The sequence below is a fragment of the Lepidothrix coronata genome, unplaced genomic scaffold, assembly GCF_001604755.1.
Source record: "Lepidothrix coronata isolate B3197 unplaced genomic scaffold, Lepidothrix_coronata-1.0 Scaffold1, whole genome shotgun sequence".
Lineage (NCBI taxonomy): Eukaryota > Metazoa > Chordata > Aves > Passeriformes > Pipridae > Lepidothrix > Lepidothrix coronata.
The window spans coordinates 2025907-2041435 of record NW_016690181.1 but is presented as its reverse complement, the minus strand read 5'-3'; the positions used below and the strand labels follow the sequence as shown (position 1 = coordinate 2041435).

The window sequence follows — 15529 nt, the reverse complement described above, 5'->3', positions numbered from 1 at the left end:
AAAGACAGTACTCCTCCAAGCCCATATCCTGGAATAAACAGAAGAGTGTTTGGGCTGAATCCAGTGACAAGCTAACTCATCTCAGTCAGGCACATTTAACTAAGTAGTCTCACTCCCTTCTGATTTGTCATTTGATGACATAACAAGGGCAACTAACACATTCATCAGACGCAAGTCTGTAACAAGAAAAGCAATTAAGAGAGAGGTATAAATCAAAGGAAGTATGTACATATATGTGTGTTTATATAGGTTAACCGATGTTATTTCATCTCTGTTGCCTGTAAGGCAAAAATTAACTGAGACCGACTGAAAGCAGTCACATTCACTTCTGGAGCTCAGTTTGCTGTCACAGAACACCAGCTTGTACTAAATATACTAGTATCACACTAGTGTAAGTTGTATCAACTTAATCCAGCTTCAGCAATAATTCTAATCAAACTTTTGTGTAGTCAGACTGTCTACCTTCAGGCATCTAATTTAGGAACAATCTGTCAGCCTCCAGAGGCACCTTCCTTTCTCCACTGACTGTAAAAAGGGAATATGCTTTTGTCTTCTGAATCATATTGAAATTACTTGCCTAAAGCAGATAATATGAATACTCCCCTACAGGTCTGAGTCCGATCTTGCAGCAGGACTGAAGGACTCCTGCTAAAATGCAGCAACAGAAGTGGAGGAAGTAGTTGACTGGGCTAATTCTTCATTATATTGATCTATTTCCATAAATCTGGAGTAATAGCAATGAGAAATAATTTACTCCAAATTTATGCTGATGTATGTCACTGCTGAATTTGGTCCACGCTCTCCAATAGTGTGGTTATTTAAGAAATCTTACCTCCAGCACCTTAGAAGACTCAATTATGCTCAGAGACAGAGAACCACTGATCTTTCATGCCACCCTTATCAGAGATGAATTGGGGTCTGCTGTGTCAGCCAGGGGCTCCAGGCCATCTCCTCAGTTTCAACATTTTCTTTCATTTGTGTGATGTCTCCTCTCCGTGACATTGTAGTTTAGGTTCTTTTACCTAATTTATTCTTACATCTTTAACCCCCACATGCTTTGCAGAGCTTCCAAGGAAAGTTCTTACTGAGAAAAGAGCTGCTAATGAGCAGGTCTTTACTCTGCCAAGAACCAATTTACCAGATGTCCCTGATGTGTGCTTACTGCTGCCCATCCCAGGCGAGAGCATCAGGCTCTGCTTTGTTGTAAAATGGCTTATCTAGCTATAGGTCTGAGAGGATGTGCTGTGCCACAAAGAACAAACTTCTGATAATCATTATTTGTAAAGTCCCTTGGAGCCATCCACAAAGGAGGAAAACTTACAGTCACTTTTTCCAGCGGACATCTTCACATCGACTGACATTGAGGAGTTCCTGCGAGAGGCTGCGTGTATGAAGGAATTTGACCACCCACACGTCACTAAACTGATTGGTAAGCCAGCATTGCTGCTTATGCCACAGAGCACCTCCTGTTCCTGCACAATCCCACATGATCTCACTCTGCACTGCTGTCCAACAGCAGTGCTAGCGCAGCCACCTCTGTGCTGCCTGGAGTCCTGCATAGATCAGCACTGCTCCTTCACCGGGCCCAGTGTGTGTAAGTGCTCTCAACGCTTGCCCTCATACACCAGTAATAAGCATCTCTTATTTAAGCCATTTCTTTGGTTCTTGCGAACTACATCAGGGAGACTTTGGATGGCCGAGATATGTCTACACTGCCATGAAATGTGGACAGATGCGTTGGTACACTATAAATAGAGGCAGGGAAGATTGTGCCTTTCCAAAGTACCAAGTAAGAAATACGACATCGGTGGGTCGGCACTGTGGAACACAGGCAATTTCCAGAATGTGTAGATTGTACTGCAAAGCCTGGGGTTTGGGGCTATCTGGTCTGGCGTGATCCTAGAAACATTTATAGCAGGTCCTGCAAGAAGATCTGAGAGGCCCTAGGCACTTAGTACTGCCTCTGAAACAAACAGGCTTAGAGGTAACTTAACACCTCCTGGCATGAAGTCATGGAAAGGGGCCTTGAGCATGGAATCTACCTGCCAAAACTGCACGTTTTCCTCCAGGTTTCTAAGAGGAAGGCAAGCAACCTTTAAGATTCCACTTGGGCGTGATCTGTTTGCTAACACCCCTTTGCTGTGTGTGTCCTCATCAGGAGTCAGTCTACGGAGCCGTCCCAAAGGCCGTCTCCCAATTCCCATGGTGATCCTGCCCTTCATGAAGCATGGAGACCTCCATGCTTTCCTGCTGATGTCACGGATTGGGGAAAACCCTTTTGTAAGTCTGTCTTACAGTAGAATTCCTTCTGGAAGGGTATGGATTTTCAGAGAATGTACTCGGAGCAGTTCAGGGTTGGCCTCCCAAAGACACTGACAGATGACTGGATTTTAATACCAGAGAAGGTTGTGAGATGTGATGTTGAAGTACTTAATTCCATGCATGTTGAGGACCAGCTCCTCCATTCCATCCCCCTCCCTATAACCCCCATCTCTGCTCCTTAAGCTAGCAGCAAATGTTGCAGTTTTGCCATATGTGTCAAAAGCTTACAGGAACAGTACTTAAACTGTTATTTCTTACAGAACTTGCCTGTTCAGACACTCCTCAAGTTCATGATTGACATTGCCAGTGGGATGGAGTACTTGAGCTCAAAAAATTTCATACACAGGGATCTCGCAGCTCGAAACTGCATGTAAGTGACCCATGAGTTTTTAGAGAAAAAAAAAGACCAGAGTGGGTGAGGGAGGGAAGAAAAAACTTTTACGTCACAGAAGTGGGGACGGATTCTGTCTGAGATTGATGATCCTTGCATTTGAGTGACAATAGGCATAGGGGAGCCATGACCATGGTAGTGGGGTGTGTGGTGGTGGTGCTGGGGGCAGGGAGCAACTCCTGAAGTCCCACTGAGCTTTCAAATAAACCTTTTTTATAAGGAACTTTTCCATCACTGGTCTGCACATATAGTTTCATAAAGTTGATTACAATATGTGTTTGTAATTAGAAGCTACTCTAGTGGCTGCGTGTCAGCATAGGCTCTTTTTTCCACAATATAATGTAACCAGCAGGAGAGAATGGGTTTGGCTGTGTTAGGAGAAAAGAACTTTCATTGTAGCCTGAAGTCTGTATTTCTGGTATCTATTTTGAGGACTTGATTATCACAATATAAGAACGGTAGTTTCCTTGAAAGCTGGTGGAGAATGCCTTTAAAATGGTGAACACACCGTGTGATCTCACTTCACTGTTCCTGACCCCAAAATAACTTGACTGCTTTGAAGGGTAGAAAAGTCCTTTTTCTTCTTTCCACTCTACTTCTTCCCTAAGAATGGAGTAAGGAACAAGCCATTCTGACAGGCAGAACTCTGCCTCTGAACAAAACCACAACTGATAAAATCCGCAATGAGACACAGATTTCCAAAGGCATTTGAATGTCCAGATATACAGATAAGAGCCTAATAGTCATAATGAAAAATGATGGGTTAGCCTGCTTTGACATTTACAAGAAAACCCATACTGATTTCCTATTTTTGCAGACTTCCTCCAGAGGAAGCTGAATGCATGTTTCAGCACATCATCTGGGGAAAGCAGTGAGTCCTTTATGAGGCCTGGGAACATGAAGTCTTCGTGGGCTTCACTTCCGTTGCCTACCAATGTGTCTAGGTTTAAATGGGTGAGGGGCAATTCAGACCATTCACCAGGCCTTGGTGGTAGCACTGAGCACTGCAGATGTCCTGTGATAATCTTGGAAACTACAGAAAGTATCTAAGTTTGTTTTGTGTAACAGAGTAGACCGTCTGAGCATGACTATTTCCTTACTTCATTAGTCCTAATTACTTCCCTGTTAGTCTGAAGAAACTGATTTGAGACCACTAAACTGTTTCACATTGATCATCAAGTAGATGAAATCATTATCCTCTTTGGTAATGCTTGGTCAACTATATACCTCAGTTCCTTGAACATTGGTTTTTTGGTGTTTTTTTTTCTTTTTTTCTTGCCTGACATAGCCAAAAAATGCTTTTTTTTCCTCAATCATGAAAACTTTCCCATAGGTTGGATGAGAACATGAATGTGAGTGTTGCAGACTTCGGACTTTCTAAGAAAATCTACAGTGGAGACTACTACCGTCAGGGCTGTGCCTCCAAGCTGCCAGTGAAGTGGCTTGCTCTGGAAAGTCTGGCAGATAATCTGTACACAACGCACAGCGATGTGGTGAGTTTTGCTCTGGTGCATTTGGGGACCATTTGTATTCCTACTGAAGTGGAGGAATCTTTCTGTATCCAGTCAATGTGGGAAAAGGCCCTGGTGATGGGAAAGGGAGTTTGCCTTGGGTTTGAGGGATGGTGCTACCTCTGCCTTCAGTGTTGTCAGAACTCAAGACTAAAAATATGTGAGAGTGGCTTATGGCAGAAGAAATCAACCCTTTTCCTCTTCTTGTCCTTTTGTCCTTTATTTGTCAGTTCTTATCCCCATCCTCTTCTTCACCTTTCCCCTGCTCCTCTTCCTTTTCCTCTTTCTTTATGCAGTTTCTTCTTTCTTATTCTTTTTGCTTTCTCTTCTCCATGACAGTTTGAAGGTGACATTTGAAGTGCATGTAACCCACACGCTTATGTGTAAATGCAGCAAAGGTTCTCTGTGCTACAGGAGGCATTGATGGAACTTCATAGATCTGAATACATCAGTGCTTAGACACTCCCAATAACTTTGCCCCTGGGGAGCAAGGCTAAACCCATTCATCTGAAATTGTTGCATATTTTCCCTTTGGTTTTTTTGGTTGTTCCTTTTTTTTTTTTCCTGATACTGTCTCCTCTCTTCCTCGCTGCCTTTTGTCTGTTTTCACGCTAGTTTTGTCCTTCAGTCCTGTGGACTTTCCAGTTATCCGTGTCACAATGTAACTGGAGAGTGCCTTGTAATGTGGCTGCTTTGTTGCTCAGTGATTGCTGTAACAGCTGTGGACAGTGTTTAGCGATTGGTGATCACTAACTCAACCAGTTTACAGTAGATACTGGACAGGGATTTGCTTATGAAAATAATAATCTTTAGCACCTAACAAACCTTGCAGTTGAAACGTACAAGTACGAATGTTGCAGTGCAGAGCAGCAATGAAGGTGAGCCGTGCGTGGTTTGTTCCTTACTCTGTTTATTGGCTAAACTCTGCTTTCACTTGTGCCTGTACATTACTAGAAGCTCAGAATCTGGTTCAGTGAATTAAGAAACTGATTTGCGAGCCCCAAACCAAAATCTTCTTATAGCACAAAACCAATACTGCATACCTTAAAGAACCATGAGTAGGAGATGCTTGCGAGAGGTCTGCAGGTGGAAGACAGCAGCAGCTCCCAAATCTTCCCCTGCTCCACTGCAGAATGGGGCCAGATAGGGCCTTCAGCCATCTCCTAAGATGGTATGTCAGCATCAGCTGCATCTGATGGGTCATTTTTGTTGTCTAGCTAGAGTTTTGATAGTCCTTGCACCACTGCTGTTCACATGACATTACCCCAGACTGGGAGGGTCAGCACAGTCTGAGCATACTGAAACCCCACCCCAGCGAGCAGGGAACTGTCTGTACACTTGTTCTCTGTGCTGTTCTCTTTCAGTGGGCATTCGGGGTGACCATGTGGGAGATTGTGACCAGAGGGCAAACCCCTTATGCTGGCATTGAGAATGCAGAAATCTACAACTACCTCATCAGTGGGAACAGGCTGAAACAGCCGCCGGAGTGCCTGGAAGATGTGTGAGTACTTCCTCACCCTGGTGACTTGATTTCTGGAGAAGTTTGGCTCGCTGGAAGGAAACAGAGGCAGCTAGCTGGAATGCTGGTCTGAATCCATCCACTTTCTAGTACACAGAGGCATTCACTAGAAAGTCTCTGGGTTAGCTACCAGATATTCTCTGCTGGCAGAGCTCCCAGGATCCTGTGGTAACTACACAAGCAGCTAACTTGGCTCAAGGGTTTGAACGGTGTCAACATTAGCAGCTCTTGGCTTTGTGGAAAGTATATAACTTATGTAGAAGCTACTCCCTGCCTTCTCAGGCCAACATCTGAGCAACGGGATGAGTTTCATGGCACACCCTGAAGGCTGAACAGAAGGCAGTCTAGCAAGACTATGAGGAAACTGAGTTGCAGAGGCAGGGGCCTGCATGTGTCTTTCAAAGCTTGGCTCAGTCTTCAAAACTGGATCTACTCTCAGAAATAGCAGGTTGAAAGAGAAGGGAGCAGATAGGTGAATCTAAAGTTCTGTAGGTCAGTGTCCCACTGTAAATTACAGGTGGAAACAAAACCAGGACAATCTTGCAGATACTGGTTTCAGACATTTACAGGCTTACAGAAAGGACTCAGATAGTCCTCAGGGCATCAGGCAGCCACATGCTGCAGCGTGTGCTCCTGCCTTAGTCCTGCAACCAAAGCACCATTCTTGGGTAGCAGGTTATGTGAAATGTTTGCTCAGGAACCCTTGCTCCATGGGTGGTGGCTGGAGCTTCCTGGACTCCATGTGTGGGGCTGAGATCCCTCAGGGAGTGTTACCATAACTTATCCCAGGGTAAAAGCTTGCCTTGTCTGGACAACGTGAAATCATTTCACTGAGGGCCCAAGCAAGTCTGTTTTTTCTGTGTTGTGCCCAAAGCAAGACATAACTGTGAGCACTGACTTTAGTGGTCCTTTCAGGCAATTCCTTTTATATAAAATGGGCAACATGAAGTCCTCTATTGTTCCTCTTTCCTCCTGCTTTGATGGTAGATTATTTCATATGGTTTCTTTCTCCTTTTCCTTTTTTTTCCACATGGGGAATAATCTGTACTCTTGTTACTAAAGCTGTACACTTTTATCTTCTCAGCAGTTCATTTTAACTGTTACTGAGTTTAAATGAAAACATTGTTATATCACTGCTTAAATTCATTAAGTGTCTACATCTTTACTGCTGCGAGTAGCTTTGATTCCAAGTTGTGGAGCTTGTGGCTATAGGATATTATAGATGCAGAAAGTAGAGAAGAGATTCAAAAAACTACTAGGTAGGCATTGGAGTAAAATCCATCAAAAACTACTGAAAAGGTACAACCACCATTTTGCAAGGCCCTTGAGCTACAGGGTATTGAGATCTGAGGGAATATACCATAAAGATCTCATTACACACCCACCTTCATCTTACATGCTTTCCCCAAGGATTGCTACTGGACGTGGTCAGAAGTAGGGTACTGGGGAAATGGAGTTTTGGAGCTGATTCAGTACAGCCAGTAGTTTCCTACCTTTCTTTCAAACGAATTTCTGCTGATTGACAGCGAGGGGAAAAGAAAGTGTTTAATTTGGTGCCATAGAATAGGAAGTTTCTGTTTTATCTGGAGCGTTTAGAATTATTTCTACTGTTTGTGAAGGATTAATCAGGATTAAGGGAACTGAACCATAGAAGCTTTCTGTAAAAGTAGTGTGAGATCAAAAACAGTCTTGTAAATCTGATAGTAAGCAAGGAACAGAAAAAGTAAAATAAAACCCATCATTAAATGCTTTATTTCCCAGTAAAGGCCATATCAGATTTTTTCCATTTACAAGTTTAACTGAGGTTCATTTGTATGCAGTGTTTTTCAGTGCCAGCACTGTGCTTTGTTACTGTTCCCTGCAAAACTGGCAACAATAACGCCATAGGAATGCAGCTGTCACTGTTGTGGGTGATGCACAAAGAGGAGGAGGACAATGGCTCTGGCCATGCTCCAGCCAGAGGCCTGGCCAGTGGGAGGCCAGCCAGCACAGACACTGAGCTGGGAAAGCAGCCACAGGGGAGCAGAGCTTCTCTCCCCTTGCCCAAGCACAGGCCATAGGAGCCCGTGGTGTCTCCTCATGCTGGCCCTTATTCAACTAGAGCTGAGGTGGCTCACAGGAAAAGGGAGAAACGGTGCAGGATGGGGCCTGAGGCACTGAACAAATCTTCTGCATAGGGGTGGTGCCTTTGTAGTGGAAAGGCCATTTCAGCATCCCTCTTCCAGCAATGAAGCTGTTGTCCATTCTTTAACAGTCCTCTAAACAAAACTCATGTGCTTTTTTCCAGTCCTGCTGACAACCTGTCAGGCAGAAACTGCAGCACACCTCAGTTATTCCAGGAGTGCTGAGTTAACACAGTGTGAATACTCTGGACATAACTTGTGCCTACCACAGTTCAATATTGGTTTTCTTCTTGTGATTTATCTGCTCTTGAACTAGAAATTGAAGGGATGGTTTCAGATGTGGCAGAGGTTGAGAGGACACTTTTTGTGAATAAATTCAGAAGCTATTACTAGGTGATGTCACACCATCCTATTTTAGCTCCCTAGAGACAGCAAGAGTTTTACCAAGAAATTCAGCATGCTTTGACAGGACTTTTGGGGGTTTTGATACTGTCTAAATAACTATTTTGACCAGAGTGCTAATGCCTTTGAAAATGGGAAGGAACAAGAAATTAGATCCATAATGACCATCCACATGCTGTATCGCCTGTGCAAGGCCAAAGCTGATAGGTTTTGGGAAAAGCATCTGTGCTTTTTTAAGCTGCACTGCCCAAAGCCCCTGTTCAGAGGTGCAGGGCATGGCTGCTCTGCTTCTCAGGGCTCTTGTCTTCCTCTATTTTGCAGCTACGATCTCATGTGTAGATGTTGGCATCCTGAGCCCAAACTACGCCCTAGCTTTGGAGTGCTTCGGTCCCAGCTGGAAATGATTCGCGGGAGGATGTCCACACTCTCTTCCAGTCTAGATCCTCTCTATGTCAACATTGGGAAGGACGAAGAGGCATCTGCAAGTGACCCTGCCCTGCACGCCTCCTTTGGAAATATGGATGCTGAAGAGACTGTTGCTGGGGCAGCTGCTGCTGTCACAAGTGACTATCGCTACATCATGACCCCCTTGTGCCTTGGAGATGATGCTGAGGGTGAAAGGCATCCAGATGGGCAGGAAGGGGAGGACAAAAGCCTGCTGTATGAGCTAGAGACAGGAGGAGGGAAAAGTTGTTAGCCTGTACATAGCAGTGACATTCTACTTTCCTGGGACTGGTTTTGTGCAGCACAATGCCATGTCGCCTGGGGCTCTGATGCTGGATCTGGAACGGCTTTGAACAGAATTGGCCAGAGCTCTTGGGCAGCTTTTGTAGCTTTCACCACCTATGTGGGCTGCAGTGGCAAACGGCTTGGAAGAACCGCAACCCCAACAACCCCTTGGATTTGGGGGAGAGGGGCAGTAGAGTTACAGATTGACCACATCCTGCTGAAGGGAGTTCAGAGCTAAGGTGTCAGTCAGAGTCTGTGCTCTGCTCCTTCGCACTGAATGTTGGAGCAGAACTGAATACACCTTCTGTTCAGTCAGTGCTTGCTCTTGTGTAGATGGTGTCTTCAATCCTGGCTGCATGACTTCGGGACTGATACCTCTGAAAACACTAGTGGGTATTTACACTGTCATTCAGGACAAGAGGGTAAGATTCCCCTCGTGTTCACTCAGCAGTACTGCCTAGACTTGTTGCCTACCTCAGTGGTTCTCAAACTGATCAGCGTATCTGCTTTTACCCAGCACTGAATTTGAACATCTGGCTTATTTTATGCAGTGACATTTGCCGCTTCCTCGATCCAGGGCTGTTTTAGGAGTTTCAGATGTTTTGGTTAGCAAGGAAATTAGAAAAAAAAATGAAAATCCAGCATTCCTCTTCATCCCATGTACCTTTTTTATGTCTTTCTTTTTCTTCCGTTTGATGCCAGTTCAGGCCTAACTAGACTTGCAGCTCACATTAAAATGCAAAGGGAGGGAGAGCAGCTGGCATATGTGAGGACAGAATCCAACTTCAAAGGAATGGAAAGGAAACAGTGTAGAGAGGACTTAACAGCAGTATGGAGAAACACTGCCAATTAATGGTAAGTGCTGCCCTCCAGGAGAGGAAGGAGACAGCTGAGGTACAGAATGGCAGACTTGCTTCAGTTTCAGCAGGAACAGGTTCCAGTATTTGCTTCAAAATCAGATTCGTTTGATCATTCTCTGTATTAGTCGTATGACTTCTTCAAATAACCAAGTACTGTAGCTGCTATAGTGACAGTGTGAAATCAGCTTTGAGAAGATGTGTGAGTTGGGGGACGAGATGAACTGGGAGATCTCTGAAGAGAGAGGCCTCATGATGAAAAAGCTTGAGAACCACTGGCCTTCCTATTTAGGAGGTTTTCTGGTATGCTGTAAAAGTCACATAAAACATAGACTAGTATCACTGCAGCCTTCCAGTCAGGGCAAAATTAATGGTTTTGCTCTTTGGGTTTCGTTTTGTTTTCCAATCAGCATGTCTGACTCACTGTAACTGCAAATGCTTGTGTGGTTTTTAATAATTTAATATTTTACTGTAAATCAGCCTTTGTTTTGTGCAGTGGTTCCCAGCAAGGAAGTGCAGTTACATCTTGCTCTACTTATCCTAAATATTTGCTAGATCTTAATTTCTTTTATTTTCACTGCGCTGAAAACTCGGCAATATCACAAGACTTAGGATTCCACATTGCACTTCCTCAGATACGAATACCACAAACATCAGCATTTGCTGAGTTGGCAAAGGTGGGACCAATAAGTCCAAAGAGATTGCACATTTGATATCAGAACACTCAATCCTTTGATGCCCAGTATTTGCCTGTTGTAAGTTTGGGATCTAACTGCGAAATTCAGGTCCAGTTTAAGCCCTTAGTGAGAACTCTTCCTAGGGAAGGGGAATTTCAGCCTGCTACCTGGGCATGGGTCCCTTCTGTAAAGTTTGCTACTGAACAGAGATGTCCTACAGCTGTCTCTAAAAGTTCAGTATGGTTTCTCAGTCACAGATACAAACTGCACCATCTTACACCCCAGGCAGTATAAGGTTTGCTCTTCATTTGACTGGAATGCTGTAAATGCAGGTAAGAACACCTAACAAAGGGTAACAAACACCTGTGCAGTGCATGTTTGCAGTGAGGGCAGAAGACTAAGCTCCCTGCAACTGCCTGGGAAGCGCAGATGTACATATAGACTCTAACTCTGGGAAGCATGTCTTTAGTTTTTATGCAGTTTTTAATAATAAAACATGTATTGTGTTTGAGTCCCAGCCTCTTATGTGTGGCAGAGCTTGTGTGATGCTCACTAACTGTATGGGGCCACAGCAAATGTCAGCCCAGCTGAAAGCCATCTTTTTCCCTTTACCAAGAATGATTGGGCTACCTCTTGGAGGCAGAGGACATGTTTGGCCTCCCCGGATGACAGTTACTCTGCATTGCTCCAACCTTGAGACTGCGAAGGCCAAAATCTGATGGGCACGGGCCGGTGGTTCCACAAAGAGACAGACTTTGCAGCCACCACTGTGCAGGAACCTGGGGAGAAGCCCATAGTGGAACATGCTGCATCCCACCTGGGAATGCAAAATCTCTGTGTCAGTTCCTCCTTGAAAACTGTTGTGTGCACCCATCCAACTACTGGCAGTGCTCTCAGCGGAAGAGAGGTTTGGAGGCGGTGGGTAGAATTCAGCTGCTGAGTCAAATGTTCCAAGCACAACATAAAAGAGCTCTGGATTTCCAGCTCACCGAGAAGAAAAGGTGTACCTCATGCTTTTATTCTTCATCAGCAAACAACATGCTGCATGCCCTCTACCTGCAACTCGTGCAGAGAGGAAGAGTGATGGTAAATGGTACTAGTGCTCACCCCCCATCTGCAATGCAGGAAAAATTACTTCCAAAGCACTAAGTGGCTGATATTGTTAATATTTTAAGATTCCAGTGCCCAGTGATGTCCCTTGGATTTGTTTCAAACGTTGATTTAATCCTTTCACACACAAGCTTGGACAGACCAGGTACAAATGAAGCTGTTGTGGATAGGAGAAGTGACACCAGAAGAAGAGCTAGTGAGAAAAGAGGGAGGGTAGGAGATTTTAAAATGGGGACAGATGGGACAAGCTGTCAAGACAAAAAACAAGGGAGTCAGAAGGCAGAGATGTGCAATTTTATATATGACATCCCAGAATAGAGAAGGCATTGCCTCAGCTGGGACCAGGCAAGGGTCTGAGGTGGCGACCGGCTGTGTGTTTTGTTAAAGGATGAGATGCTCTGGTCCAGCCCAAGTGCCCTGCAACGTGTTGCTCTTAAATCAAAAAGAGGCTGTACACAGCTGGCCTGGCCTTTTGTCTGCTTGGAGACAGTGCTGTGATCCTGACCCCAGGGAAGCTTCAGCCTAACAGTTCTGATTTAGGAACCAGCCTGGCACAAATTAAACAATGTGTTTCCCCCCCAGCCACCCTTTTTTTCCATCACCCTAGTACAACAGTGCAGTCCCTCCCATCCTCCCAAGCAGCAGCCCTTGTCCCATCCATTGCAGTGAGATGGCCAAGGGACAGCGCTTGTTTATGCTGAAGCAACTTCTCTCCCATACAGGTAAGCCTGACCACACTCCTCCTCCATCCACATCTCCCTGAGGATGGGATATGGTCTCCTTCTTTTTAACAGAGGCTTAAGCCACTTGGGGCAGTTACCGACTCAGTTGTGAGGCAGCGTGATCCCACAGTGCTTAGCAAGAGCACACCAGAAGCTCACAGTACCATCTCTGCTGTGTAGGAGTAGTAAATGCACGAGGAGACATACCCCTGTCGGCTCCAGTGCCAAGGCTGACTGATGGGCCCTAGACTGTGGGCTGTGCTGGCAGCTCAGCCTGCAGATATGGGGATACTCCAGCCTGATCCAGTACCTAATCAGTGTGGAGAATTGTTGAAAGCGTCCAAGGCTGATGCTAGCTCAGCAGATGCTAGCAGTGCATGGATATACCTTGGAGCTCATACACAGCTACCCTGGGACCAGCCACCTTCCTTCTTGACCTGTGTTTGGAGGGAAGTGTTAAACTCTTGACTCCATAAAAAATACTCTCTTGAAGTGAAATGCAATTAATTTTGAATAAACATTTGAGTCTGGCTGACCAGAGAAAGGAACAATATTTGCACATCGATATTTTCCTGATTTACATTCTGTACGTGGTTGGCAGTATTCATTCTCCCCTGATGTGCAGCAGCCACCAAGTTTTGCAAGTCCTCATATTTTTTACCGGGGATTTCTGCGAGGGACCCTCAACACACAGTCCGAATTTTATGTCACACCTGTTGTGCTCCTTAAAATAGCAAATTGTTCTACAAACACTGGATTCGTGTGGATTTACATCCCATGGGTGATTGCAAACTGTGGGCGAAGCTTGCCCCTGGTTAAGGTACTTATAAGACTTTTTTCCTTGGTGGAGTCTCTGGTGTCCAATACGAGCTCATTGAATTTCCATCTGCGGTGAAGGTACCGATGTGGCACTAATAGAGTCTGCAACATGCAGCCTGTTTTCAGAAAACTTGTAGAAACTTAATTATCCTTCAGACCTCAATCTTGCCATTGCATTTGGCTGAAATAAATCAGTGGATTCAAAAGCTATTAGGGCCAACACGTGCAGCTGGTGATCAGAGAGCCTTGTTACCATGGGAAACAGAGCTAAAAATCAGTTACTTAGTCCAAGAACAGAAAGGACCGATGGACGTGGGTTTTGATTGCATTTGTCATATAAAAGGAACTCGACGTCAGTATGAATAAGACCTCAGTCACTGCACTAAGGTCTAGCAACAAAACAAAGATGATCAACTCCTCATTTACTAATTACTCTATGGATCCTCCAGCTTGAGGCATGCCAAGCCAACTCATTCCCAAATGCAGTTAGGTGAAATGGAACATATTTTGGTCATATATGACAATGACAGTAGGACTTCTGGATCCCTTTCCCCACCCACAACGTGGGGGGAGCCCAGTTCTAGTTCCATCTCCATCTGAAGAACCAGTCTTGAGGGATGGGGAAAGGGAACTCCAGCGACAGGGTCTTTCAGGCCCCGAGCCTGGAGGGGAGAGGTGCCCTCCCCTCAGAGACAGCACACTGGTGTGGAGAGGAGGCAAGAGAGGGTTTAGTGTTGGGGGTTGTTACATTTATAGGGTTAGGGAGAATCACAGGTTAATGAATTAGAAGTCTCAAGGGGCTTGCAGGAACACCCAATCACAGGAAGGGGTTAACAAGGACCAGTGGGAAACACTTCAAGACACCTTTCCCAGGACATTCCTGCATGGGAGATAACAGCTGTCCTGGGGGGTGTTGGGAAGAAGAAACACGTGTTTGCAAAGAGACCACAAAGAGCCATTTTAAGACATGTTTAAACAAGTTTCTCATCAGATTTAGTGCTACAAGGACTGAAATTAGAAGGCAGGTATTTAAGCAGCACAGAAAGTATCTACACTGGTATTTCCACTGGCTTCCAGTTTCTTTTCACTGGCTTAAAATAGAACTGGAAGAAATGTGTGACCCCAGGAAATAAATGGCACTTGCTGATTTAAGCTTTGCTCAGTTCAGTATAGGTTTTATGGGACTGGACTAGTTTCCAGAATAGTCTCTATAGGAGCTGGCTCTTGCCAGCCTGCAGTGTGAGGAAGCAGGAATTCGTGATGAGGAAAGAGGGCTTGCATGCATAAGCGATCTAATTGGGAGTATAATAAATATACAATGCCAGTAAAGGTGAAAAAAATGGGGAGCTGAAAGAAATGGTGGGTCATTGGAGAGAAGCACACTCTGTACACTGCAACGTGGCAGTTAGTGCTGCAAATTCAAAAGGTTGCTGCTTTCTTAATTAATATATAAGACAACGATCCTTGCTGCTACCCTGTCATTAGCCGAGCTGCGTGGGAGACTGCTGCTGCCTCTTCCCTTCCATTCTGCCAATGAATGCCTCTGCAAGAGCCACTTTTGCTTGTGCAACACGGTGCTAGCAAGAGCAGAAAGCCCTTTGGTCACTCCCTGCTGCCTCTCATTGTTTCTTCTTTTTAAATTATCTTAAAAGAAGATAAAAATTCCCAAGATTCACATTGCTAGGTGATGTAAAGCAGCATGCCTCCCCAACATCAGGTAAGGTTCAGACCTAATTAATACGTTTCCTGGTATTATTTATCTATAGTATCTCTCCTCTTACACAAAGATACACAAAGAGGAGCAGAAATACTGTGCAGACATGTGGCTGGGCCTACGAGGAGGGACTGAGGTTTAACAACCTCTTGGTCACCATGAACCTTGTACCCAAGCTGCAGGGTGTAAGGACAAAAGAAGATGCAGAGCTGGGGCTTATACAGGGGACCCAAATCATGCCCCAGAACAAAGCAGGCACTTAGCTGTTGCCAGAACCCCTGCTAAGTGAAAAAAACCTGTGTCAAATCCAAACTTTGAGGCTTGGCCTTCACTCAGCACACAGCTGGGGCAGATTAAGACTCCTCTTCCCAGTATTTGTTTGTTCTCTCTCTGCTGAAATTGGGGGTCCCAACGGCTGGGGCCAGCAGTGCTGCTGCTGCTGCTGCTGCTGCTGCTGCTGCTGCTGCTGCTGCTGCTGCTGCTGCTGCTGCTGAAGGTAGCGAAGATAGATGATGCACCGAAAAGCATGAAGCACAGGCACATGTTTCTACCAGCATTGCTGTGGGGGTGGAAATCTCTGACAGAGCAAACAGCCGGTGACTTCTCACACTCCCTCCCCCCTGTCTGATTCAC

General features: G+C 45.1%; 1 protein-coding gene across 4 annotated transcripts in view; it reads left to right on the top strand.

The window, feature by feature from the left end:
• Nucleotides 1-11042, top strand: part of TYRO3 (TYRO3 protein tyrosine kinase) — a 43105-nt gene extending 32063 nt beyond the window's left edge. For all 4 annotated transcript variants that reach the window (XM_017812654.1, XM_017812645.1, XM_017812658.1 and 1 more), the window contains 6 exons: nucleotides 1337-1429; nucleotides 2159-2280; nucleotides 2583-2692; nucleotides 4047-4206; nucleotides 5589-5725; nucleotides 8590-11042. In XM_017812654.1, coding sequence (XP_017668143.1) covers nucleotides 1337-1429; nucleotides 2159-2280; nucleotides 2583-2692; nucleotides 4047-4206; nucleotides 5589-5725; nucleotides 8590-8965 — 998 coding nt within the window. In that variant the 3' untranslated portion in view covers nucleotides 8966-11042. The remainder of the gene's footprint in view (nucleotides 1-1336; nucleotides 1430-2158; nucleotides 2281-2582; nucleotides 2693-4046; nucleotides 4207-5588; nucleotides 5726-8589) is intronic.
• Nucleotides 11043-15529: the final 4487 nt, after the last annotated feature.